General features: G+C 40.2%; 4 protein-coding genes across 6 annotated transcripts in view; all 4 read right to left on the minus strand.

The window, feature by feature from the left end:
- si:dkey-24p1.1 (uncharacterized protein LOC556718 homolog) overlaps window positions 1–5,002 on the minus strand; it is a 15,278-nt gene extending 10,276 nt beyond the window's left edge. Inside the window, exon 1 of the mRNA XM_046399953.1 lies at window positions 4,864–5,002. The gene's annotated coding sequence lies outside the window, so the exon portion shown is untranslated. The remainder of the gene's footprint in view (window positions 1–4,863) is intronic.
- Window positions 204–2,090, minus strand: irgq2 (immunity-related GTPase family, q2). Its single transcript, XM_046399963.1, has one exon. The coding sequence runs from the start codon at window positions 1,547–1,549 to the stop codon at window positions 263–265; it is 1,287 nt and encodes a 428-aa protein (XP_046255919.1). The 5' UTR covers window positions 1,550–2,090; the 3' UTR covers window positions 204–262.
- Window positions 4,423–15,748, minus strand: LOC124064990 (hemicentin-1-like). 3 transcript variants are annotated; one of them, XM_046399961.1, is made up of 13 exons: window positions 14,572–15,748; window positions 14,065–14,159; window positions 13,388–13,456; window positions 13,092–13,206; window positions 12,161–12,230; window positions 9,692–11,717; window positions 9,477–9,535; window positions 9,140–9,343; window positions 8,378–8,659; window positions 7,042–7,335; window positions 6,742–6,853; window positions 5,981–6,053; window positions 4,423–5,125 (listed from the first exon to the last, which is right to left on the minus strand). In XM_046399961.1, the coding sequence occupies exons 7-13, from the start codon at window positions 9,532–9,534 to the stop codon at window positions 4,802–4,804; spliced, it is 1,347 nt and encodes a 448-aa protein (XP_046255917.1). In that variant the 5' UTR covers window position 9,535; window positions 9,692–11,717; window positions 12,161–12,230; window positions 13,092–13,206; window positions 13,388–13,456; window positions 14,065–14,159; window positions 14,572–15,748; the 3' UTR covers window positions 4,423–4,801. The 3 variants fall into 3 exon arrangements, 2 of the variants coding, with proteins under 2 accessions (XP_046255917.1, XP_046255918.1); XM_046399962.1 differs by lacking the exon at window positions 14,572–15,748 and having other exon boundaries at window positions 14,065–14,408; XR_006844345.1 differs by lacking the exons at window positions 6,742–6,853; window positions 7,042–7,335; window positions 8,378–8,659; ... (6 more) ...; window positions 14,065–14,159; window positions 14,572–15,748 and adding an exon at window positions 6,295–6,668 and having other exon boundaries at window positions 5,056–5,125.
- Window positions 15,749–15,894: 146 nt separating this feature from the next.
- On the minus strand, window positions 15,895–27,554 carry LOC124064250. The gene is made up of 17 exons (XM_046398542.1): window positions 27,314–27,554; window positions 26,481–26,590; window positions 25,840–26,235; window positions 25,368–25,688; window positions 24,461–24,742; window positions 23,291–23,607; window positions 21,595–21,743; window positions 21,020–21,096; window positions 20,297–20,704; window positions 19,825–20,145; window positions 19,338–19,658; window positions 18,675–18,956; window positions 18,028–18,309; window positions 17,759–17,870; window positions 17,592–17,658; window positions 16,952–17,269; window positions 15,895–16,918 (listed from the first exon to the last, which is right to left on the minus strand). The coding sequence occupies exons 2-17, from the start codon at window positions 26,521–26,523 to the stop codon at window positions 16,856–16,858; spliced, it is 3,759 nt and encodes a 1,252-aa protein (XP_046254498.1). The 5' UTR covers window positions 26,524–26,590; window positions 27,314–27,554; the 3' UTR covers window positions 15,895–16,855.
- Between the last annotated feature and the right edge of the window lie 357 nt (window positions 27,555–27,911).

Below are 27,911 nucleotides of genomic sequence, written 5' to 3' on the forward strand. Positions count from 1 at the left end.
TCACTTCCCCTATTTAATGCATTTGCTGAAAATGAAAGCCAGGGTGTGGGGTAACAGGCACAAAGCACTTTTTACAGCATTTAAAAACTAACTGCAGAATGTTTGCTTACAAAAAGAAAGAAAGAAAGACAAAAGATTGAAAATGTAGAAAAAGATTTACAGAGTTTTTAATAATAGGATGTTTTTCATAGCTCAGAACATGAAAGTAAAGATTAGTCACACATTAACAGGAAATATAAGACAAAGAGCAAAGCATCTCCCTTCACTTCCTCTCCCCAAGAGCAGCAGCAACTATCTTCTCAGCATCAGCCGCCATTTCGTCGATGGAGCCGTTTAGGGCTTGCAGCATGGCGCTGAAGGAGCGACCAGCAGAACGAGCATGTCTGGGCATTGCCATCTCCACCAGCTTTGAGGAAACTGTAGCCAATTCATTTTCTGCCGCTGCCAGACGCTTTTTCACTTCCCCTTTGGTGACCTCCACTGAAAGTGCACATGTCCGCAGCCCTTTAAGTCTCGTGGGCTCCATGCCTCGTTGTCGGGCCAGTCGCTCGACCGATTCATTGTCCAGGCACAGAGATAATTGTGCTTTGGTTAGAATCCGCACTGCGACACTTGAGTCCACCATGGAGGCCACAAAGGGAACAGGAATAGCAGACACCCCACCAGACAGAGAAGCTGCTGCCCACACTAGTGCTTTGAATGCCTCCTTTTTCTGAGCGACCAGGGCAGAGGTAAGCGTTGGTAGAGCCAAGAGAAGTGAGTGGGCTCGGATCTCTGGAAGGTCTCTTCCCATGTCCTCCAACAAGCCAGGGAAGTCCAACTTCTCCAGGGCGGAGGGTCTGACCACGTAGACTTTAGGCTGTGCCACACCTTGTGATGTCAGCACTTCCAGACTTGCTTTTTTCTTTTCTCCCAGGCTTTCATCAGTATCATTTGCTAAAGCTAAAAGAATAAAGTACACCGTCTGTTGCTGCAGTGAACGGGCCTCCAGATACACCTCCACGCTGTGGGGCTGGGGCGTATTTGTGAATGCCATGAAGACAGCATTGTAGCGGAGGAACTTGACACGATTCATGTATCCCTCTGGTTCAAAGGGAGATGTGGATGGGACAGGCGGCAAATCCCACAGGCGAAAATCAGGGTGAATGGGGTTAAGGTAACCTGCCACTTCCTCCGGGCCTACAGAGGATGGAGATGGAGCTGCTCCATCATCCCCAGGACCAAGGCCACGGAGAGAGTTTATGAAGGTGGCTTTTTCATCCCCACGATCGCCCACCACAGCTAAATTGATCCTGCTGATCAGGAGATCTTCCACTGCATCCTTGACATCTGACAACTTGTTGCTCTCTATGGAATCTTTGAGGGTCTCAAGGAGGTTCAGGCCTCTGAAAACATCAGCCATTTCTGTGAAAACATAAAAATAGCAATTCTTTAAAGTCCCTTTAATAAAATACCAACCAGAAAGATCAGATAAATCCTCAAAGATATTTGTAATAGTATCTATTTTAACGTACTGATAAGTGTAAGAAGGCACGATGACATCTAACATATCAATAAAAAATAAATAAAACTGGCAGCTTGACAATAATAACCATTTAATATACCCCAAAAAGAAACCTTAACTTCTCTCTTCAATGTTATTTGGTGTCACAGAAAACCTACTCAGGAAAATCATGATACATCTGAACTGAAAGGTCTTTCACAGAAATAAGTATAACTAGCTAAAGATGCTAAAAATGCATCACTGTCACTCGTATGATTGTTAGTCTGGATATAAGTCCAGGACTTCACTATTTTTTAGTCAAACACTGACTGTGTGGAAAGGCAAAGTTTCATTTCAACACTCACCTGCAGATCTGGAGGAGAAGCTGCCCTGGGGATGAAATGTTCTCTCACTTGTCAAATGTTCATTCTTTCGCAGCTCTGAAGCCCCAGCAGCGTTCAAGCTGATCTATTTAAGGTGTCCAACCAGCCAGCAGAACATTCTAATCCTGTTAGCCTTAATCCCAAATCACTCTGAACACATACATGCATACTGTGTGTAAACCTGCTTGAATTTATGCATAAGACTAAGAAGGCACCTGCATGCACACGAACATGCCAGCACACCTTTTTAAAATGAAATCGCATAATTTCTGTTACATTAACATTTATTTTTACAATAGCTTGCATGGCTATTATTAACAATAGTAACAATATCGCAGTATGAAACTTTACTCATAAGCACAACTTTTATCCAGGCAAGAAGGGATGGCGATGGAGCCCGTCAAAAGAAACATATTGACTTGACAAAATGTTTTCCCTCACGGTCCACATTGTTGAAGATGGGATACTGGGTGATACTGACTGCCAAAGTCACAGCATCTCCCCTTCAGTTCCAGCTAGGGACTTTGGTTGCATGTTTCCTGTATCTCTACACTTTCAACAGTTAAAAATAAAGAGAAAAAGACGAAGTATGCATAAACTAAATCGAAAGTCAAAACAAAGCAGGTCTGTGTGTGACATTAAACGAACTGTTATGTAATGTAGGTTTGAGGACTTGTTGGGTAGTGCTCATACACAGAACTTTTCACATTTTATTTTTTTGTACGTGAAAACATCCCCCCTTCAGTGTTGATACTCAAAAAAAAAGTAGCAGTGAAAGATGACGGTTTCAATTTCTTTTCATTTACTGTGAAAGCTGCGATATGAATTATTATGAGTTTCTTGCGTTATGAAGGCATTACCAGTAAAGAGGAACAAAGTATTAATAAAGAAAAGAGAGGTATGCATACAGCAAGCGAGAAACCTGTGTGTCAAGCTGCAGGCTCTTTGCTTTCATCTCTTCAAAGGGGAACCCAGTATGCAAAACGTCTCACACTTGTTTCAGACGTTATTATAGGCTCACATCCACACACATTGTGATTTCCTGTCTGTTTGAGGTGAAGCTCCAGTTTTGTTTTTTAGTTTATCCACAACAATACATTTGCTGTATGTGCGTTCGCTTCAAATACTCATTTAAATGATATTCTGTCAAATACATTTTGTAGAACTGAATTTAAAAAACTTTTCTCTGCTGCATGCCCGGGTGCACACACTCCCTGTCGTCACAGGGATTACACATTACGCTACATTTGCATTTTAAATTTTAAATTGTGAGGCATATTTAAATACAGATATATATATATATATATTTAATTTTACATGAGCCAGGCCAGCTTTTCCCCAGTCGCCAGTCTATGTTGAGCTAATCTAACTGCCAGCTGGTTCTCGCTCCAAACGTAATACGCAGAAATGTGCTCATGCTCTTGTCTTATTTATCTTTAAGGAAGGAAGTGATAAAGTGATTTGATTTTAAACACTGCATGAAAACTGTATAAATGTTTATTCAGGAAGGCTCGCGCTCTCTCTGCACATCCCCTCTATGTCACCAGCAGTTTCTAGCTGTTTCTAAGACCCACTAGCTCACTCTACTCATCATCCAATCACAACCTGTCACATTCTCCTTTAGCCAATCATTTGTGAGCTGTTAAGCTTTGAAAGTGTTTTCTCTCTCTCTCTCTCAGCCGCCATTTCAGCACCACAACCCTAAGTTTAACCACAGATGTTCAGAGGGGTCCCAAGCACCAAAATCTATTTCATTTGTTCTCAATGAATGTAATCTCACTTCAGTTTCTTTCATTCTTTTAATAAAGACCCAGTGACATTCTACACAAGACCTCTCTATGTGAAGTGCCTTATAAAAATACTAACACTAATAATAATTATAATAATACATTTTATTTATGTGCACCTTTATGAAACTTTACAAAGATAAAACAAATACAAGGACAGCATAAGAGCCCACACACAGCGTAAGATGGAGCGATGTGGTTCGAGGGAGTATGCTATTTTACAAAGGTGAGTTTTGGGTCTGGATTTGAACTGAGGGAGATGGGAAGGGGCGAGGTTGTGGATGGCCTTGAATGTACAAAGGAGGATTTTGAATTCTATTCTGAATTTAATTGGGAGCCAGTGGAGTTGTTGCTGTGGTGAAATGAGGAAGTTTTGGCGATGATACGAGCAGCTGAGCTCTGGTCCGGCTGAAGTTTATGAAGGGATTTGCGAGGGAGACCAAAGAGGAGGGGATTGCAATAGTCAATACGAGAGGTGACAAGGCTGTGGACAAGGATAGAGGAGGTGTGTTCGGTGAGGGAGGGGCGGAGACGATTCACATTACGTAGATGGAAACGTACAGATTGGGTAATGTTACCGATGTGAGATCGAAATGATAATGAGCTATCGAGGGTGACACCCAGAGTTTTAAGCAGGGGGGAAACTGAGGAGTCGATTGTGAGGGGAAAAACTTTCCAAAAAACTATCCAAAAACTTTGGATAATGTGGATTTAGGAGACTTTCTGTTTTATCACTGCTTAATTGTATGAAGTTTGAGGTGAAAGGCAATGAAACAAGCTTATCCTCTGCTCATTTAGTTCATACAGCAAAATAGCAGTTTGAAGTCAAAATATGCTTGCAAGCCAAGGGTAATACTGCAGACCGGAGTTTAAAATAAAGATTTCAGAGAAACAGATTTCTGCCTTTTCTTCCTATTACAGTCTTTTGTGTATGTTCTGAGTGCTGTAGACGTACTTGTATGCCATACGAAACAAGCAAACATTTTTCTTGAAAGACTAATAAAAGTATTTTCTATACTAATACAACCTTTTATAAACTGCTATGCCGTGGTCAGTGTTGCCACAGAGCTGATTCACCAGGTGACTTGTTCTACATCTCAACAGTTAAACCATGTCTCAGTTAAACATGACAGAAAGAAGCCAAAACATCAGAACAAACAACTGTGACCCTTTACATCCATCACGGTGGAATACAGTGCAGCATCCTCACCTTCCTCCTCATCTGGTACACAATGTTTTGTCTCCTCACCATCACCGCCGTGCGCCTGTGCTTTTTCTTTTTTAATTTCAGAATACTCTGTCTCTGTGGTCTCTTCTGTTGACCCTGCCTCTGCTGGGCTCTGTCTTTGAATCAGGAAGAAATCAAGGCTGGAGTACTCCACGTCTGATTTGTCCACCACCGCAGCTCCTCCTGCTTCAGCTGCCTCTTGACCGACGGCCTGATCATCCTCCACTGCTTGACCAGCATCTATCTGTCAGATACAACACAGAAATGGGAGAAGTCACTCATCAGCTCCAACTTCAAATGGCTCATTTCCACATGAAGAAGCATCAGTCTGTACTGCAGTTTACACAGCGTCATCTGTAACATTACCGCTAAGCGTCAAATCCTACTACCACCTGCTTAATATTTTGTTGTTCCCCTTTGGGATGCCAAAACAGCTCTGGCCTGTCAAGGGAAGGGCTTCAGGGGGTTATTTTGTGGTCACCAGCACTGAAACGTTGGATCCTTTGGGTTCTGCACATGGAGGTTGGGGCTTGCAAATTGCTGTTGTGGTCCTTGAGACATTCCTGAGCTGTTTTCAAAATGTGACAGGGTACATTGTTCAGCTAGGGCGAGACTGCTGCTGACGGGAAGACCTATATGTGGTATGTGGGTGGTCAAAGAACATCCACATGATTGCCAGAACCCGAGGTTTCCCAGCAGAACACTGCATTGTAAACAGATGATTAATGTTACGGAAATTACTCGCCTGCCTGTAGTGAGTCACAAAACCATTCCCATTTCAGGAATTTAGGACTGGGTGTAATCTCCCGTGGCGATCAAGATGTCATCCTGCCATCTTCTTTATGCCCAGAAAGTTATTTAAAATGGGGCTTTAACAGTAGGATTCACCAGGTCATCGTTTTATCACTATAACAGTACACAACTAAGGCTACAGACTAATTAGATCAAGTATAAAATAAAAGTATAACATTTTTCATCGTTACTACAAAGTATCCATCACAAGGTCTTTCACTTCACCTGCCAGTGATTTTAAAGTTGCAGCTGATCTGTGTATAATATGTCCATTTGTTTGAATATATAAGATAATCAATATAAATACCATTGGATCTTCATGACTTGTCACCATCTCCAGAGTCCCAGCTCGATTGCCGTAAGTCTTTTGTTTTTTCTTTCTGAGGGATAATATTTTCAATTGGCAACAAACATTAACATGCAAATAACAACAAAAGATTATTAATCTCACACTTGAAAAGACTTTCCAAGACTATGACAGGTTTAAACCTTAGTGCCCTTCATTAATTAACTGTCAGGGTTGTATTGCTTGAGCAGAGGGCTGAACCCCAGAGTGACACAGAAACCAAACTAACTAATTATCTTTTAATACAAACAAAACTCCAAAAAGCACACACTTACTGTGGCACGGGATCATGGACTAATGGAGGCGACAAAAACAAGGCATGACGAAACAAACCATTTCCAGGCACGAAGACAAGCAACCGCAATGCAATACAACAAACTGACAAAAGTGACGGTGAAGACGAGATAACAAGACGCAGGTGCAACACATAAGGGAGGAGAAAGCAATCAAGATAAACTGAAGTAAAGATACAAGAAACAGAGACACAGGGGAAGTGACGCTTTCAAAATAAAACAGGACATGACAAAAACCAGGAACATGATACACATGGAAACTGATACACAAGACAAGATGCACATGAAACATGACATGAGGACCAAAAACCAAAAGACAAGACAAAACTCATACATTACATTACGTGACATTAACATCATATGAGAAACACGTCTGTAGACAAAAAGGGACAAACACAAAAGAAATATAAAAAAAATTTCATAGTGTACCTGTGGCACTTTTGCAACAGACAGCAAATGGTTGCAGACAGCAGAGCGCCAATCAAAAAAGCGATGATAATATCCAGCCGGGTCACCATTTGTAACAATTTCATGGCTTCATCTGAAAACAAGAGGAGCAACATGTTAAAAAAAAAATCAAACTGAGGCCACACTGTGGCGGCTTCTTACAGGCTATGACAGCACATTTGCTTTTTATAGATATCCTCTACATTCTGATAAAAAGTTGTCCAAATATCATTTAGATTGGAGATTAGAAAACAAAGGAAGATTTAAAGGGTAAGAGGTGACCTTCTTCTTCCTTTTCTTCCTCTTCTTCTGTTTTTATGGTGATGTTCCGCTTGACTTCTCCATTTTGGTTGCTGCTGACACACTCAACAACAGAGTCACTCTGCTCTTCTGCAGTTATGATGATGGTGCTGCTGATTGTGTGGTTTGAAACGGTGGTATTGACGGAGTACTCAGTGTTGTTCTCCAACGTTGGCCATTTGATGGTGGGTAAAGGAACCCCCTCACTGACACACGTACAGATCAGGACCTCCGTCTGATTTATGCAACCAGAGCTGTTAAGGATCTTTGGATGCACTGCAAAAAGCAGAATCGTGAAGCAAAGCATGCAGTTAGCTGGTGGTAAAACAGTTATGGAGCTGTCATGTTCAAGTGCTCTGCTGTCACATCAGAAACAACAAGACTGGCTGTTCCAGTGTTGTTCTGCAGGTCAGTTTCACTTCCACTGGGCAAGTTTTTGTACAACTGGACTTGAGTCCATATGACAAGAGAGGGAGGGAAACTTTAAGGTCAGTTTTAATGATTTGGGTGAAATTCTTCTTTCGGTGTACTACTTTCAGATCACTGTACACTTAAACAGTGTTGCAAGCTACTTGGAAAGTGGTGTGAGCTAAGCCACCAGTTCTACATTAGTCTACATTAAATTAAATGAGGCTGGACGACACTGAAGTAGCAAGTTCAGCTGTTTATTAAACAATAAGCTGTTCTCCCTGCTCTACTGCCTCAAAATTCATTTTGTAAAAAGATCAACAATAATACTATGTCGCATGGTTATGCGCTTGGACTCGGTCACTTGAATGACGAACTGCAAGTTAACTTGTAACTGTAAGCAACAAAAGAATAAAAATCCAGACTCCCTCAACATCAGTTCTTCTCAGTCTTCACCCTTTGCTGTTTCCTACAAACAAACAAACAAACAATCCTAAGCCCATACGTCTACACTCTAAAGTGCTTGTGTCAGCTACGCTTACCACTAACTCTAAATATACAGATAGATGACTAGACAACACCCTGACTGGTCTCTGGCTCAGTGCAGGCCATGTTAACAGAGGGGACTTCAACACACTTCAAATACATTTTTCCACAAATACGGTTTCTTTTATGTGGTTCTTGACATTTGTCTTCATTTTCTGATAAGATTGGTTTTAATTAGCCATTTGATGTTGACAGCTAAGGGCTGCTCGCGATTGGGTCATAGGGGTGTATGGGCTGGAACCCGATCCTCCAAACAACATAATCACCACAGAATGGTAGCCAGGATATTTGTATTCACTCACATAAATGCAAATTAACAACTATGAAGACATGTTACTGCAAATTGTCTGTGTTGTACACTTACACATCACTGAGACGTTTACTCTTTCCGTCAGGGTGTAGTTCAGGTGTTTTGCTGTACAGATGTACTGTGCAGAATTTCCTGCGGTCGCATTACAAATGACAAGTGTGGCCGTTCCAGTGCCATTTTGCAGGTCAGCTCCAATTTCATTGCTCAGGCTTATGTTCAAGTCGGGTTTCCTCCAAGTGATACCAGACGGAGGGAAACTGGCAACAGTGCAGGTCAGAGTCAGAGTAGTGCCCTGCTTTACAGCAGTATTTCCAGTGATTTCAGGATTCTTGGCAGCTTTGAGACAAAACAGTGGGAGAAAATATTTAAATTTATCACATAGTGCAATTTAAAATAATCCAGAAACATCAGTGACACTTACACATTTCAGCATCTACTTTTAATACTGTAAGGATATAAAGAAGAGAGTAGAGAATGCCTTAGAAGATTTAAGAAAAATCACTTCTAACAGAATCAGAAAAACTTTTATTGCCAGGTAGGTTCCACCTAAAAGGAATTTGTTTTGGCATCTGGTGCAGCAGACATACAAAAGAGAAAAAGAATAAAAAACGATAAATAGTTAGATGCAACGTCTACATAGTATACATATACATTCATCTGTATGTATATGTTAACCACATTAAGTCTGAGGTGATACACAATCCCCAAATCATATCAAAGGATGAAACCTAAACTAGCAGGAAGCTGGGAGAGCATCTACTTTTTGTGTCTTACAGAGTGAAAATAAGAAAATAAAGCATCCAGTGCGTTACTCACTGGTCACGGCTTCTGTAGTCATGCTGTCTGTGACTTTACAGGTGACATTGGTGCCCTGGTGCGCAGGTGAAGGGGTAATGGTCAGAGTTGAGTTGTTTATCTGTGTGACAGCAGTCAGATCCTGAGTCATCTCCTCAGCAGCGATGTTTCCAGTGACGTGAGAATTGCTCTTCTCTGCGGGTTGTGACACGCATTCAACTGAATCTGCAAAATTTGAGTGCAATGGCATTTGTTATTAGAACTAAATTCCTTTAATCCTCATATTGAAGATGCATTTAGAACACTGGCATTCCAATTTAACCTCACAGTAAGATAGCAATAAAGCTGCACACTTTACCTGTGTTATTGCTGCTGCCCACAGCAAAGAGCAGAGTCAGCCAGATGAGGACAAACATCCTAATTCAATGATAAAGACAGTCAGTCTCTGCCTGTACAGGACAGGAAGTTGCATATTCACTTATTCTCTGCTTCTGTGAATAAGTTTGACCCCACTTTCCCTCACTTTAGTAGATTTAATCTAAAAAAAATAATAAGATAAACATTGTGTTGTACCTGCTCGTCTTGTTCCCCTGCCTTCTTCTCTCTTCAGCGATGTCTTAAGTGTGACTCCGCTCTCGATGGACCCTTCCTCATCTCTCAGCAGGTTCCTACCTCTTCCTTCTTTGTGCAGTAACCATCACGCAGATTACCGTTGCTCCTGTTGTGAGGCTCCCTCAGCTTCATGCACTTATAATCTCACAGTATCACGTTAGGACTCACGTATCCTTTCATTAATTTGTTTCTAATGAAAGTAAAAAGGAAATTGTTGTCTGTGTTGTTTTATGCCTGTCATGGCCGTGAACTGTTACAAGAATTTAGAAAGGGGAAGTTTGTTGCAGTTGCACAAAAACTTCTGGTCATCTTGGGAAATAAACCAAGCAACAGTATCATCTCTTTGTGCAGCTGTTTATATGATTCATGAAGTTTGGACTGTAAACCTTTGCTGGTAGTATATTTCATTTTCTTTTGCGTTCCATTTCTATTTCCTTTCCTTTATAACACCAATGCAAAGTGTGACATGCCATTTGTGGTCTACTGAATGTCACTGTGCCAGTCGAGTAGTGATGACACAGGGTGGTGTGAAAAGAAAAAAGACTGCGTTTGTAATTGATGCTTGCATTAAGCTCCGCTTCTTGAAAAGCACTTCTGTATTTGTATAATTACTGTAATCGTACAGTAATTTTAGCGGCTCTGTTGTGCTGCTGGACTGTAACTATCTGAACTGATTAAGTCGAGATTCTGTCAAAAAACTTGCAATATATCTCTGCAAGTTGAACTCAAAGACAGATTGTCCTTTAGGTTGAAATGGCTTTGTTGTCAGTTTATAGATTGTCCTACAAACTGTGTTTCCTGCTCATTCTTAGTACTGAGCATCCTGGTATATGTGTTTCTGAAAAAGGGAAACAATCTTTTAGCTGTCAAACAGACACAACTCCAAGCACTGACCTGGACAGTATTTTTCTTGGGGATTTTTTTTTATTATTATTATTTAGTTCTTCACTTCACATGAAAAGTTATGTGAATTCATGCAAATGTAAGTTTCTTGACCGACAGAAGCAGGAGCAGTGGTGTCTCTTGTGGGGATCCTGAGGTGGAGACTTACCACCAAATGGACTGCATCCATATTGTGCTTTACAGTTTGCTTTTTATTTACCCTCTGATGGCCTCAGTGACCAGCCAAGGCACAGCCATAACCATCAGGAGCTCTTTAACCTTCAAGGTCTTACATCATGAACCATCAACCATCAACCCTGCAATTGCTGGATGACCCCAAGTAGATACTTTCTAAAGTAATGACACGTTTGATTCTAGTTTAAATAGCTGCTTCATTTATTTCTTAAAAACATTGTCTAGAGGTAAAGAAAAGCCTAACTGCTACATAAAGCTGATTATTCTACCTGCTACAGAGTGCATAAATCCTGCCTGACATCAAAGTTCGTTTGCACAGAAAGCCAAAAAAAAAAAAAAAAAAAATCCCTGAAATATCTCATCTAAACATTTCTGAACTGTAACAATCCCCACCAGGCACTCATGCTCTGCGCTCTGAACACAGTGTTTCACTCTGTGCCCGTGTTACATCGCTCGTCATGTTTCGTCTTGCTTTTCAAAAAGGACTGAATTTGCCCATCTTTGACTCCACAAACTCTCAAATCTCATCCATTGTTTCATTCACATCAGAAGACACTCCCACTGCCTCCCCTTCCTCCTCCCCTAAGGTGGCCTGTTTTGTCTCCTCATCTTCCCCCATCATCCCCAGTTCTTCTTCATTGCCCTCCAACATTTCACTGTCTTCTCCGCCACTGTCTTCTTGCTTCTCTACTCTTTCGTCTTTCTTAAGTTCAGCATACTCTGACTCTGGTTTCTTTTGCGTTTCCTCTGCCTCTGACCCCCCTGTGGAGCTCGTCCTCTTCCACCTGGAGAAGTCAATGTCGGAGTATTCCACCTCTTCTGGTTGCCCGTCAGGCACTGACTGCCCGGCGGCCTCAGCTCCTCCTTCGGCTGCCTTTAGGTCATTTTCCGCTGACTGACCAGCATCCGTCTGTCAGGAATGAAAAGAGTATATTTTCCAACTGATACAAGCCAGACAACTGCAAAGGATGCACGAAATGTCTCCATCAGCGACATTTTCAGCCATCACTAAACACACAAGCGAAAACTTTGCAGGGTTTGTCGCAACAACTTCCTGCTCTCTAAGGTTTGAAAATCAGCTTGGGAAGACTCGAAACCTGAGATACTCTAAGTGTAATGCATTAAAATGGCAATACCAGCTTGTATTTCAGTGTTCAGACCTTAACACTGCTGTTGTGTGACAATGCAAAAGTATCTTTTTTTTTATCTAAAACTGGTGTAATCTTCTAGCAAGGGAAGTCCGATTCTCTGGAATTTGATTTTCAGGCCGTAGTGAATAAAAAATGAAATGAAAGAAAAAGAGTGGAAGTATGTGAAAAGTAATTTAGCAAAAAGTTGTGTAAACATAAATACCAGTGGAACTGCTTCAGTAGTCACCATGTCCAGAGTCTCAACCATGATTTCAGAGCTCTTCTGTTTTTTTCTGGGGGAAGAAAGCAAAATTAAATGAGCAAATATTAATAAAGAAGAAGAAGAAGTCATGTTTAAAACAGATATATATATTTAAAATGAAAAAAAAATCACCAGACCTGTGATTTTGAATGTTCCAACCCCACAATAAATGAATGTTATTTATTGTTTAACCATAAGGCAGGTCACGCCGTCCTCACATGGCTCAGCAGAGTCGCTTCACAACAAAGCCGACTGTTTTTTCTGCATGAGGCGTTCATGTGCTCTCTGTTTTCTGTATCCACACGTGTCATTAGTTTGTCACATTTGATGTGTTGTACTTAAAGTTTTTATTTTTAATTTTATGTGGTGATGTGAGGGTACATTATGCAGGATTTTCACCTTCAGTCATCGCTTATGACCCATTAGAAATGTGTGACGGTGTCTGCACAGACTCTGCCTTTGGGCTGAGTTTTCACTTTTTTTTATAAAGCATTTTACTGTTTTCAGGATGTTCTTTGACATTCTGGGGAAAGAATTGCTGAGTCTCACGTTACTGATGAACTGGAAATGAGACTCAACAATCAGCCGTCTTTCTCATTTACTGCACATTTGAGTAGTGCAACCAACAAATTCTACAGAGTGTACCTTTAACTAACGCTGCCTTTGAGTCTCAGCAAAATGTTAAGCTCTTAGTCTCTACAAACGGATTTTTCATACTACATGAAAGAACATATTCACAAAATGTTAGCGGTACACTCTGTAAAATGGTTATCATTGATATAAAATGGAGTAGTACGCTAAAACATTTGTGTGGCCCTTTATGACTGATCACTGTACATTATGAGCGTTTGCATGGACGTCAACAGTAAGGATAACAGACTCCAAAGTTTACCTGCAGCATTTTGTGGCCAAACAGTAGATGATTGCTGTAAGGAAAGTCCCGGTGAAAAACGCGATGATGACTTGGTACTTTTCCATCACAAAGCACCAGAGTGTCTCGAGTAAATCTGTGGTGGAAAGGAACAAATTGGTCAAAAAGGTTAACAGTTGTGACCACTGACTCATGCTAAAACATCAAAACATTTTAAAAAATAGATACTGAAAATGTCAGAGCAAGGAACTGAAGCAGACGAGGTGTTTTAGTTGTCAACTTTTACTGTCTTCATCAGACTCTTTTTCTTCCCGTACCTGGTGTGGTGCCGCAGTTGCAGACTTTGGCAGGTGTAGTAACTTTGTTGTCGACTGTTGTGAAGTTCGCTTTAAAAACACACACACACAATTTTAGACAAACTATTCAAATTTTACGTTTCCTTATTGTTTAAAACATTTCATAGTTAATCTGTTTATTTTAAATTCGACCCGAGAAGGCCCTCTCAGTGAAGATCCCTGGTGATAAAGAACTGCAAATTTACTTTCTAAGAAATAAGTGTAAGAAAAGCAGCAGTGAAAAGACACGGCATCACAACACAGAGTCGAGCCTCTGCTGTTCTTTCATTAAGAGACTTTTCTTCTTCCCACTGGTGCACATTAATGCAAACAGTGAGAGAAACTCAGTGAGAGTGCTCACCATATTTAATACACAATGAAGTAATGTTAGCACTTTATATAACTGCTGTTGTCAGGAGCATTGCACAAACAAATCAAAACTAACTTCAGCATTTAAAATATTTCCTCATCCATATTATCTTTTGGTAAACAAAAGAGGCGTCCAGTTAGGCCATAGGTGTTATTTTCAGGGTTAAAACAAGAAGATACTTCACATGCTACACATTTATGAGGACTTTTAGCACCGGAAGCAATTGCTGTCTGTGTTATTCATATCTTCATAGTTGGTATCATAACATGATGATAATGAAAATGGCTACCCTCGATGACATTGTTGCCTGTCACAGAGAAAAGTATGGTCGCCCAGAAGAGAACAAGCATCCTGATGCGATGATTGAAACCGTCAGTCTCTCCCCTGCACAGGACAAACATTCGCTGTCAGAAACACAAACGTCTCATACGTTCAAACATTTCAGTTGATGAAAGTAGACCAGAAACATCTCCATGCTTGGCAGCACACATTTACATACAGGATGTCAGCAAGGACACCTTTTCTGTAGTCACCTGTATAAATGTGAGTGCCCTAGAACGTTTTATTTTGAAACATTTTGCGATATATGTCTCAGAGAGCCAACTGCCAACTCCTCTGAAATAAATCTACAAACACTTTTCACAATTAAATACATCATCGTATTAAAAAAAAAAGAGCTAAGAATTTTACAAAGCATTTTACGACTTTAGTTGAAGAAGAACAACTTTTACAGTTTCCATTTCCAGTTTTGAAAGATTAAAAAAAAACCAAATGGAAGTTAAATGTTGTGTTTTACCGTTTTGTATTGAATGGGTGAGTCTCCTCTGTGATCTCTGCAGAGCGTCTCTGTTCTGAACTGACTCTTCATCCTCTTTTAGTAGCACTTTCCTCTTTACACTACATCAAGTTTCCAGGAAGTTTCTCCACACACTGCTGATCCTCCTTCAGATTCAATTAAAATCCCCTGATATCATCATCAAGTTGTGGAATGTGTCACTTTAACAATGAAAAAATGAAATCAAACAAGTTTTCTTTTGTTTGTTTGTTTGTTTGTTTGTTTGTTTTAGATAATCATTGCAATGTGAAACTATTGAACTTTTAAAAAGGGGAAGTTCAGTATGTGCGCTCTTAACAAACCAGCTGTTCTATCTGAAAACTCTGCTTTAATTTGTAAAGCATAATGAATATTCAGAATCAGAATCAGAAGTCCTTCATTAATCCCTGAAGGGAAATTATAAAGAGTATAAAAATAGGATAAACAATAATATTGTGCATGAAAGTGAAAAATCAGTGATCATCCGTGGTGCCCATTAAATAATAACAGTCAATTAATAATGGTCAAAGACATTTAAACATTATTTATTGTGTAAAATCTTTGAATTGTGATTTCAGAGAAGTCCCTGAGGAGATTATCTATTTTAATGTTGCCTCATATGGCATCATTGTGGTTCCTCTAATGACTTCCCAGAAACACTTTAAGGTGCTAGAGCCTATCTGTAGATACAAACAGGCTAAAATGGAAAAGAATATGTAAGCATTAAGCAAGCAATGTGCCAGAAGTAAGATCACAAACATTTTAAAAAATGTTTTCTCTGTTACAAAAAACATTACAAAGAGAACTAATCTTTGACTTGTTAAACAAGAGTGTTAACAGACAAATGAGGTCTAATGTTTTATCAGTCTGAATAAAATATAAAAATCTAAAAATGACTTAGTAGCAGTTCTTCATATTTAAAAAAAGGTGTGCATTAATTCACAGCAGTTTAATATACACAATATAGACAAAAGTATTGGCCATTACACCAACAGGGACTTTAATGACATGACTATTCTGGGAAGGCTTAATTTAGCAGAGCATTTGTGAGGTCAGACACTGATGTTGAACCAAAAGGCCTGGCTCACACTTTCTGTTCCAGTTCATTCCAATAGGGGGATTTGATGGGGTTGAGGTCAGGACTCTGTGTGGGCCAGTCAAGTTCTTCCACACCAAACTCATCCAACCATGTCTTTATGGAGCTTTGCTTTGTGCAATGGGGCACAGTCATGCTGGAATAGAAAAGGTTGGAAAAGTTGGAAGCATAGCATTGTCCAAAATGTCTTGGTATGCTGAAGCATTAAGATTTCCCTTCACTGGAGGTCAGGGGCCGAGCCCAAACCCTGAAGAACAGCCCCATACCACACATGAATTTGATAATGAAAAGGTCTGAATACTTTTGTCTATATAATGTACATCATAGGTGGTTGCTGCAGTTGTTTCTCCTTTACATGCTGACCTTGAACAGATCAAATGTTGATGCAGCTCTACTAAAAGGGACAAATGGTGATGCTATTCAACCTTTATTTATACAGGATGGCCCAATGAGAGCAGGATGCCCTCTTTTTCATGAGTGTTTATAGGATGATAAAAGTAAGCCAAGAAAATATGTACAAAAGTATATATAAATAATCTATATCATACATACACAAGTGGAAAGGTTACAGATTACTAATTACTCGGTTAAAAAAGTAATAAGTAATGTACTTTAATTACTTCAAGGTAATGTAACTTCTTACACTTTCTTACTTTTTCCATTACTGTTCTTGCATATTTTAACAGCCAATAGAACTTAATAAAACAAATAATACTTTTGGAGGCCTGTGCAGTAGATGTAATGAGCTAAATTATGTCTTGAATACACATAAATATCAATCAAATCAACCAAATCAGTCAATCAAGGCAAGCACTGCTCTTTGATTTGATTGGCAGAGGAGAACCAATCAAATCCAACACTTGAAATGTGAGCACTTAACTGGCCAATGAATAGAGCCAGTCTAGACGTATTCAGCTCCTTGTAAGCCATCCTGTCCCTTGATTGTGTTGCATTCAGATTTGTCCCAACTGTTTTGTTTGTTGTCCCTTAATATGAAAAAAGGCTTTCCTTCACAGATGCAACGCATTCGGTTGATATATTCTACATCTACAAATTTCATCGATAAGATGCAGGCTGTCTACACCCAGAAGAAAATTCAGTCCATCTTCCAGGTCGCCTCGAGTTGTCTCTCTGTCTTCAGTTTACCACAAGGTGAATTTCAAAATTTTGTCAAATCTCACCCATGATATCCTTCACATTGGAGTACACTGCCATGTCCTCCCCTTCCTCCTCCTCCAGGACACAATGTTTTGTCTCCGCCTCCACCTCCTCCTCCTCCCCCCTCATCGCCTCTTCCTCGTCGCCCTCCAGCATATCACCTTCCTCTCCCCAATTTTCATCTCTTTCCTCTTTTACTTGTTTCTTGATTTCAGCATACTCCGTCTCTGTGCTCTCTTGCATCTTTGCTGCCTTCCTGGGATTCTTCCTTTTCAACACGGAGAAATCAATGCTGGCGTACTCCACATCTTTTGGTGCCCCATTGAGATCAAGGGCTGCTTCCTCTGCTGCCACAGATCCCTCTTCTTCCTCAGCTGCCTCTTGGTAGTACGTCTGTTTGTCTTCCACTGTGTGACCAGCATCGATCTGTCAGGTACAACATAAAGTTTAAGACTCATTCAGAAACTGCTGCAAGCACCAAATTCGCTAGGCATAAAATCTCAATCTGAGTCATCTTTATCGAGGCAGAACATAATCAGTTACATGTGATTGTGCAGTGCAGTGTTCTGAGAAGTCTGTTCTGCATTGCTGAATTAACTGAGAGATAATGTCCACATATGTGTTGAGGCTCGTTTCTGCCAAATTTACTGCAATATGAAACAATGAAAGTACGGCTGACACATCTAAAGTACTAAAGAAGAAAATTTGTGTTTTGACTATATAATAAAAGCTGAATGAATAGGAATACCAGTGGATCCTCTTGACTGGCCACCATCTCCAGAGTCGCATCAAGATAACAGGAGCTCTTCTGTTTCCTTGAAAAAAAAAAAAAAAGTAATTAATCAGTAACAAGTTAATGTTTTGTATGCATCCACAAACAAAACCACAGATTATTTATTACTATAAATGGTGTACCTGCGGCATTTTGTTACCAAACAGAAAATGACTCCTGAAAGAAGGATCCCAATCAAAAAGCCAATGACGCCTTCCAGCCATGACAGAGTTTTTGATAACTCTGTGGCCTGACCTGCAATTGATAGGAACAAAGGGAAAAAAATGACACCTGTGTGACCTTTTGACAGCTTACACAATGGTTGTCGAAATACAAAGACGGCAGTTTAAAAAAAAATTAGGTACTAAAAACATTAGAACAGCAGCAGAAGTGTTTTTAGCTGAGAACGTACCCTGTCTTCTCACGTCTTCTGTGATGGTGAGGTTTTCTTTTGCTTCCCCATTTTCATTACTGCTGACACATTCAACAGCAGTGTTGCTATGGTCTTTCACATTTAGGGTGACTGTACTGTTAACTGTGTGGTTTGACACTGTGGTGATTACGCAATACTCAGTGTGGCTCTCTAACAGCGGCCATTTGATGGTGGGTGAAGGTAATCCCTCACTGATGCACGTACACGTCAGGACCTCCGACTGAACTTCACATCCAGAGTTTTTTGAGATCTTTGGAAACACTGTAAACACACAAGCAGAGTCACAGCAGAACGCTGAAAGTGCAAAATGTGAACATGAAACTTTTAACCTTTAACCCTAGAACACTAACGTCGGGTGATTTTCACCCACACAATTTTGAAGTGATTGAATTTTACAACCAAATGAAGGGATGTGTTACTTTCGACCAAATGTGTGCTCAGTACAGCTGTGAAAGAAAAACCAAGAGGTGGCCACTGTGTGTCCTATATGGCATGATGAACGCTGGTGTGATAAACTGTATTTTATCCGAGATATTATATCGGGTAAAATATACCCAACGTTAGTGATGGTGTTACTAATTTTAACGTTAGTGTTCTAGGGTTAAAGATTAGTGCAGTCTACTCACGTGTCACAGTTACATCAGCAAATACAGTCAGAGTCATGTCCATGTGTTGCACTGTGCAGATGTAGCGTCCGGAACGTTCTCTCGTCACTTTGTGCATCAAAAGTGTGGCTGATCCAGTGTCGCTGCGCACATCAGCGCTCGGTTCATTGTGCAGGTTTGTGTTGGGGTCAAGTGCAGTCCATGTGACATAAGATGGGGGAAAACTTTCAACACTGCAGGTCAGATTCAGAGTGTCTCCCTCCACAACAGCTGTGTCACCAGCAATAACAGGTTTCCTCATGTCTGTAAAACACATTTTAGACTAAATATCTGAAGTTAAGATAGGCTATAGCTGTAGGAAGGAGAAGAAAATTGTTTTCCAAATTAAAAAATAAAAATAATTACATTCATACTGTAAAAATTAAGGCATATATACACATCTGAATAAATATACATGAAAATAAATGCAGTGTATAGTATATAATTGATGGTATATACATGAAATGGACACATTATAATATAAAGTCACTATATGGAATAGTACATGCCTTCATACTTAAATACTACCACAAGAGGGAACCAGTGCTTTTATTATCCTAAACATGGGCATATAAGCAAATAGAAGAAGGTGGAAGTTACTAATAGGAAATGTTGTACTTGAGAACAGTTGAAGAGTGTACTTACATATCACCGTCACATTAGCTTTTTCCATCAGGGTGTTGTTTAGATATTTTGCCGTGCAGACGTACTGTCCAGAATCTGCTGCCGTCATGTTAGAAAGGGAAAACGTTCCAGTCCCTTCCTGCGGGAGGGTTCCGGTGTCGTTCTGCAGGTCGGTCAAAGTGTCGTTCCGCAGATTAGTTTCTGTTCCGTTTTGCATGTTTTTGTCATGTAATTTCGTCCATGTGATGAGAGAGGGAGGGAAACTTTCAACACTGCAGGTGAGATTCAGAGTCTCACCCTCCTTCATACTTGGATTCCCAGAGATTTTAACTTCCTTCACATCTATGAGACAAAATTATACACACAATGTTACCTCACTCCATTCCTGCAAGAACACAGTTTGACAAAGTGAGGTTTATGAAACCATCACAAAATGACATGACATGGACATCTCTTAGCAAACATTTTAGCTAAAATGTAATGTGCGGGAATAAAGCGCCATACTCACAGTTCACGCTCAGGGTCACCGTCTCCTCTGTAGTGATGCCGTTGGCGAAGCTGACCTTACAGGTGACACTGGTGCCGTGGTGCTCGGCTGAAGTGTTGAAGGTCAAAGTGGAGCTGTGTCTCTGTGTGACAGCATTCACATTCTCTGTGTTGAAAACAGTGATGTTGTCCCCGATGTGAGAGTCGTTCTCTCCTGCTCCTCCCCACGTCCAGGTGATCTGAGGGTAAGATCCAGAGCAGAGACCAGGAGCAGTGCAGGTCAGGGTGGTCTGCTGTCCCGCCGTCAGAGGAGGAATCACCACTGTGGGCTTCTGGACCAGATCTGATAGGAGCAGCGGATACAGAGGGGTTACATCAGGAGCTGCTGCAGCTCTCACTGGTTGCCCACAGAGGTCAACAAATGTCAAACATGACTTCATGCTCTACTAAGACCATAAATCTTTACAGTATACATTTGTTGTAGCTCTTCATACCTTTAACGGAGACAGTTGCTCTTTGAGAGAATGTATATCCATCTTGTTTATAATTCACCCAACCATTAAGTCTGAGCTGATATAATCCAGAGTCTGACTTAGTCAGGTCATTGACGATGATGCTGCAGTTGTTCTGACTCACGTCAGGCTCCAGCAATGACACTCGTCCTCTGAATGCAGGCTGAATTTTTCTATTGTTTTTGTTAGAGTGGAATATCATGTCTGAATCACCACATCTTTGTTGATATGGTTCACATTTGGACCAAACTATATTTTGGGCCAAAAAGTAATAAGGAGTAGTGAAAGAACAAGGTATCAAAGCACAGAGTCCAGCCTCTGCTGTTATGTCTTCTTCATTAAGTCTGATGCAGAATCCATTTGAACAGTAAATTCCTCCTTGCACTGAACCTGTTAATGAAAACAATGAGAGAAACACAGTGAGGCACAGAGGATATTTAAATTCAGACAGTAAACCATATTTAATAAATTATGAAAAGGCTACTAATCCTGACAGATAGTACACGTACTGTTTGTTTTACATAAGTGCGGCGTCTAACTATCGACATCATTTCTGATTAAGTCAGCAGATGCTGAGATGAATGCGACTAACCAAACTAAATACTTGGAATTTGGAATCATCAAAACTTAACTGAACTATTGCTAACATTTATGATCATTTCCTTTATGCTGGAGTCATAACAAGATTATAACAAAGATTCATACCTGTGTTCAAAAAGAAAGCAAGAGCCACCCAGATGAGAGCAAACATCCTGATCTGGTGTCCGAGACAGTCTGGACCTCTACAGAACAAAATTTCAAGTGAAAATCAAATAAATAAAGAGGAACCAATCAAAAGGAAACTCCACAGCTGGCGTAACCGATCTACATGCAGGATGTTGCGTGTTCAGTTATTCCGTAGTTGCAAGATTATCTCACTTTTCCCATCGATGTGACTTCCCTCACAGTAAAGACCTTCGCATCATCTGTCTCCAAAGATCTTATACACTGAAAATAAACTCTACTACAGAAATCTTGGCAGCCCAAATCATTTATGAATGTGACAAATACATCCTTTACCCTCATATCCCCAAGTTTTCCTCACACAACCAGCAAATACAGGAATGTCGAAAAGCATATTTTGTGATATTAGCAAGGGAAGAATTGATCACTTTACCAAGTACCATTCACAATTCAAAAATAAGATAAGATAAGATAAGATAAGATAAGATGAACTTTATTGATCCCGCAGTGGGGAAATTCACTGCATTTTTGAAACTAAATTAAATGTTGTTTTTTACCTCTTTCGGTCTCGTTCTCCTTCTCTCGTCTCTCTAAAGTGTTTCTGGTCTGAGCTGACCGCTCCTGTCATCACTTTTTTATTTCCTCCTTTGTGCAACAAGGTTTGAGGAAGTATCACCGGACCCTTCTGGGCGACAGTTCTCCTCTTCTGAAACTAGCAGGGCTTAATACACTGACAGTCTTCAAATGTTATTTTGTTTTGTTTTATATTTTGTCATATGCTGTGGCTTATTTTATTTTATTTATCTTTTTTTTTTTTTTTTTTTTTTTTTTTTTTTTTACAATGCCAAATGTTGTAAACTTTCTTCATAGACTATAGAGACAAAAGTTCTTGCCCATTCATGCATTTGTGAGGTCAGACACTGATGTTGGACCAAAAGGCCTGGCTCACAATCTCCATTCCAGTTCATCCCAAAGGTGTTGGATGGGGTTGAGGTCAGGACTCTGTGTGGGCCAGTCAAGTTCTTCCACACCAAACTCATCCAACCATGTCTTTATGGAGCTTTGCTTTGTGCACTGGGGCACAGTCATGCTGGAATAGAAAAGGGCCTTCAACAAACTGTAGCCACAAAGTTGGAAGCATAGCATTGTCCAAAATGTCTTGGTGTGCTGAAGCATTAAGATTTCCCTTCACTGGAGGTGAGGGGCCGAGCCCAAACCCTGAAGAACAGCCCCATCCCAACACTTTTGTGTATGTTTCGAATGTCAAATCACAGTTTGTAAAGTAAAGTTAAACAATTGTGGAGCAAAAGGTTGCTACACTATTGCCCTCTGAAATGTAGTGGAGCACACTCAAGTAAAAGTACACTTCAAATTTGTCCTGCAGTATGGAAATCAATTTAGTAAAAATCCTTCTCAAAATATGTTTCCATGGCTATAATTTACTGTTGTGATCATTCATTTAAACTTTGTCATGTGGCATCGTTATTACACACATCTGCACTAACTATACTGAGTCACGGAAAGCAGTTGTAAGTGATTACATCCTTTTTAACTGTAGAGTTATAAAGTGTGTTTTTAATTTCAAATGTTAAAATGCAGAAGAAAGAGTCATAAATATGTTGTCCAGCTCAGTACTCATCACTTGATAAGTATTTTATGTGTCTGCGGATGTCTCATTTATTGCCTCCGATAACATCAGCTGAGGTATGGCTACAGCTTTAGCTTCCTTTGTTGTACAATAACTGACATTACTTTAACTTAGAATATAAACAGAATAATCCACAGTGCAATATTTCAGCTCCTTAGACCAATAAAAACAACCCACTGTCTGGCTGTGGCCATCTTTAATATGGGGCAGGATTCTTTGCATAATGGAGTGGGAACAAAAGTTCAATCACAACTTATACACATTGTCACAATCTCTAAATATTAATCCTTTGGACTTCAAAATTACTGTTTTAGAGCATGAAACTGCTTGAGAACTCTGCAAAGTACTTACAGTAAACCCCAGCTACAACTGGATTGTGAAATAATGCATGCTTCTGCCCACGAGTCAATAAAGGTTCATGAAATGTAAACTCTGGAAAATTATACTCTGTAACACAAAATGTAAACAGTGGCTGAAGTCGAATAACTCTCAGGAATGCCATACATTGTACAATCTTAAACAAGTTCAAAATAAGATGTAACACATCAGTTATGAGTCGGGATGTACCACCCTCTGCTACACTCAGTGGAGGCTGATACTCGTTAGTTCAGATGTTGTCCAATAACATCGTACTCTGGCGAGCGGTTTGTCTTCTGCAGCGACATGTAAGTTCTGTCCTCTCCATTTGTTTTCACCTTCCTCCTTGTGTTCCTTCGGACAGAAGAAAGAGTGAGACGTGATGCGTGTTGTCCAATGTGTCTCCACTGCGTTGGCAGAGGCTTTACAGCAAAATACGATGTGGCCTTAGAAACGTACCAAAGGAGCATCGTGCAGATTATGCAGATAACATTCACAGCGAGAGATACCGCAGCGATGGTCCACGGAAGCACCGTGCTGCAAGGTCCACGCTGCTGCACGGGACCTACCACGAGGCCGAGGAGAAACAGCAAAAGGACACACACTTTAACTGATCGCATAAATACTTCAAAGTTTTCAGCATTGTGTGCGTTCTCACAGAATCACCTCTAAAAATTGATTTCTTTTACATAAGATTTGTCTTTGTGTGTCTGTCTGCTACGCTGCTGTAATGAAAGCCAAGGCTTCCTGTAAAGTGAGCGTACGTGAACGCCAAGCAACGGGAAATTAACACATTCAATAAGAACTGAGGCAGAGGACACCACGTCTCCAGTATGAGTTCGTCTCAAATTAAAGTTTGGATGTTGTCAAAGAAGTTTAGTTGCTGTGTGCAGAACTTTGTGTGGTTGCTGAGCAGCTATAAAGCTATCTCATAAACATCAACACAAACAGCCACAGGTTTCTGTAGGATCATTGAAGGTTGAATTTGAACTGAACATGTGTCACAATCTCAAGTTTGTCTATTTTGTTTTTTTTTAAAGGGAAACGTTGGAGGAACTTGGCTGTTGCATTATTGGGTTGTATTGGTAATCAGTGTGCAAAATAAGATGCACAAAGTGAATAAACAAAACAAAGGTGCTTTGGAAATTTTTCATTACTCAGTTTGATCTTGGCTTTGAAGGGACCGGGAAAATGGAGCACTAACCCAAAACTGGTTTATCTTACATTCAACAGTGACTGATGAATGTGTTCAATCATCTTCTGGTTGCTGTCATTAGAAACTAGAGGCCGTCTTGCTATCTCAGTCTGGAATCTCTCGTCAACATGTCAACGTTGTGGTCCACGAGAAGCCATCACTTCAATATCAGATGAGCACTCAGTACCACACCTGTAAAGTTTTGCAACATGGTGTGTTTTACCTTCTTGACTGTCAGAAGCTGAGACAATGTTGATGATCTGTTGCACTTCCCCAACTTCATTGCTGCTGACACACTCAACAGTAGTGTTGCTGTGGTCTTTGATGGTTAGGGTGACCGTACTGGTGACTGTGTGCTTCGACACGGTGGTGGTAGCAGAGTACTCAGTGTGGCTCTCCAACAGCGGCCATTTGATGATGGGCAAAGGAAACGCCTCACTGACACACACACAGGCCAGGACCTCCGACTGAACCTCACATCCAGAGTTTAAGATCTTTGGAGACACTGTTACAGGATCACATTTTTACAATACGTGCACTGAGTAAATATTTTCACTTTAAGTCCCCATTTCAGTTACTACAGCAAAATATGCATTGTATTTTATTAAGTGGCCTTTGACAGTCCGATACAAATGTTTTAATGGCTAACCAAATCGTCACAATTTGATGAGCTGGGAGTGCGACTCAACAATCGATTGGGCCGTTCTTTCCTCAGAAATGCTCACCTCACCTTTAACTCATAAAAGTAATTACATGTGTCCCCTGAAGATCTGAAGAAAATGTTAAGAATTTAACTGCATGAAAATGAGTGTAGGGTCATGTTGTTATTTGTTAACTGAAGTTATACGACAGTGAAATAATAGGAAGTTACACTTGTTGAGATAAGTTTGCACATGTGATGTATACCCATTTGTCATCTGATGTTTTGAATCTTTTCCGGTAAAAAGGAGTTATGGGCAACAGGCCAAGGATATCTTGAGAAAAACAGATCACATTGTAGAAAGTCCAAAATGTCAAGACATCAGTTCACAGCATCACCACAACAAACTTTTTCCAGCCTGACATTGAAGCTACGAAACTTTGCAACAGCAGTGAGCTGGTGAGAAAAGTGGGAGCTCAGTTATACTCACAGCTCACGTTCAGGGTCACCGTCTCCTCTGTAGTGATGCTGTTGGCGAAGCTGACCTTACAGGTGACACTGGTGCCGTGGTGCTCGACTGAAGTGTTGAAGGTCAAAGTGGAGCTGTGTCTCTGTGTGACAGCAGTCACATTCTCTGTGTTGAAAACAGTGATGTTGTCCCCGATGTGAGAGTCGTTCTCTCCTGCTCCTCCCCACGTCCAGGTGATCTGAGGGTAAGATCCAGAGCAGAGACCAGGAGCAGTGCAGGTCAGGGTGGTCTGCTGTCCCGCCGTCAGAGGAGGAATCACCACTGTGGGCTTCTGGACCAGATCTGATAGGAGCAGCGGATACAGAGGAGTTACATCAGGAGCTGCTGCAGCTCTCACTGGTTGCCCACAGAGGTCAACAAATGTCAAACATGACTTCATGCTCTACTAAGACCATAAATCTTTACAGTATACATTTGTTGTCGCTCTTCATACCTTTAACGGAGACAGATGCTCTTTGAGAGAATGTATATCCATCTTGTTTATAATTCACCCAACCATTAAGTCTGAGCTGATATAATCCAGAGTCTGACTTAGTCAGGTCATTGACGATGATGCTGCAGTTTTTCTGATTCACGTCAGGCTCCAGCAATGACACTCGTCCTCTGAATGCAGGCTGAATTTTTCTGTTGTTTTTGTTAGAGTGGAATATCATGTCTGAATCACCACATCTTTGTTTATATGGTTCACATTTGGACCAAACTATATTTTGGGCCAAAGAATTATAGGGAGTAGTGAAAGAACAAGGTATCAAAGCACAGAGTCCAGCCTCTGCTGTTATGTCTTCTTCATTAAGACTGATGCAGAATCCATTTGAACAGTACATTCCTCCTGTTAATGAAAACAATGAGAGAAACACAGCGATACTGTAGAACATGTTTAGATTGTGACATACAACAAATCATGTAATCACTCAATGTGCTGCCAAATCCAAGGTGGAAAAACTAGAGCATTCATCAAAGCATTTAAAGGGACCTTTATTAGTAGTTTGAATTATTTTAGATTATTTATAATATATAATTCTATATGAAAAATTCAAAAATATAACAATGGGTTTTTAATATAACTTGGCATACTTCCCACAGGGACCAGCAGAGTCAGCCAGATGAGAACAAACATCCTGATTCGACTGAGTCTCTTCCTCCACAGGATCAAATCAAAATTTTTTCTTTGTGAGGCACAAACACTTAACACAAAGACGATAAAAGACAAACATGAAGTTCAGACGGTTCAGAATCAGCTCCACAGCTAACAGCACATATTTCAGTACTTCTCTGATATCATGGATGGCATCTTTTACACGTGTGTGTGTAAAACATAAATAAAACAGAATGTGATCATTCCATTTGCTAATCCTCTTTGACAAATTCTCAACTGATAATAGTACAAAAACGATATATGTATTTGTTTGTTTTACCAGCTTCAATGGCTCTTTGTTAACATAGTTTTATTCTGAAGCTGATGCTTCTGATGTCAGCTACACGTCTCAAACAAGTTGGGAGTGGACCTACGAAGTGAACGAACTTTGTGAAACACGCATGTCACTTTGTAGGTCCACTCACACAAAGTTGTGAAACACATGTTTGTGACACACTCTGTAAAGTCATTGTTGGCAAACACAGATCGTTTAAAAATGACTTTATTGTGTTTCCCTTTGTGTTTTAGACAGCGACCCACCTGTTGTGGATGCTGGGTTATAAATATCTTCATGATTGTCAGAGGTGCATGAATGAAGCTAACTGCTAACATCTGTTCTAAAGGTTTAGAAAGGCTTAGAAAATAAACCTCACTGTAATTAGCTTAACAACAGCCCATCAACAGCACTTATACATTTATGTGATATAATTCAGAGAAGAATGAAGCAATGAAAAATACTTTCTAAAATGAGGTGAAGGTTTTTGTGTTTTACCTCTTTGTGCCTTGTTCTCCTTCCTGCTGTCCACACTGAATGTCTCTAAATGACTCTTCCTTCTTCTTTTCGGCTTCTTCTCTTTTTGTGTGGTTAATGTCAAACGTCAAAAGTAAAAAATATCTCTCGTAGGTTTTGTTTCTACCATTAGGTATAGCACAGATTTTTAGTCTTGACAATCTAACTCAGAGATGCACAAAAACTCTGATGCAGTTTGTTTGAAGGAACTAAAAGATATTTGGTCACATTGCAGCCTCTTCCAGTTCCATTCTACACCACATAACGTGTAACACATTACTTGTGCAGCTCACTTCTGTTTACTCACAGGGGCAGATGAGGATGGTCCAATTAAAGTTTCTATATGTCTCGTTTGAAGAAAATATATTAGTTTAGTTTTCATCCCAGCACTAAATCTTATTTAAGCAGCCTCTTTGCGTTTATATTAGTATTTTTGTGGTTTATAATTAAACACCAGAAGGAGTACCAATGACACAGGCCAACACCCCCACCCCCACCCCAAAAAACCATGTTGAGTAGGTATACATTTTTAAAGTCCTACTTTTTTATGTGTTTATATTGATATTCTTACTTCTATATA

This window comes from Scatophagus argus, chromosome 9, assembly GCF_020382885.2.
Source record: "Scatophagus argus isolate fScaArg1 chromosome 9, fScaArg1.pri, whole genome shotgun sequence".
NCBI classification, from domain to species: domain Eukaryota; kingdom Metazoa; phylum Chordata; class Actinopteri; family Scatophagidae; genus Scatophagus; species Scatophagus argus.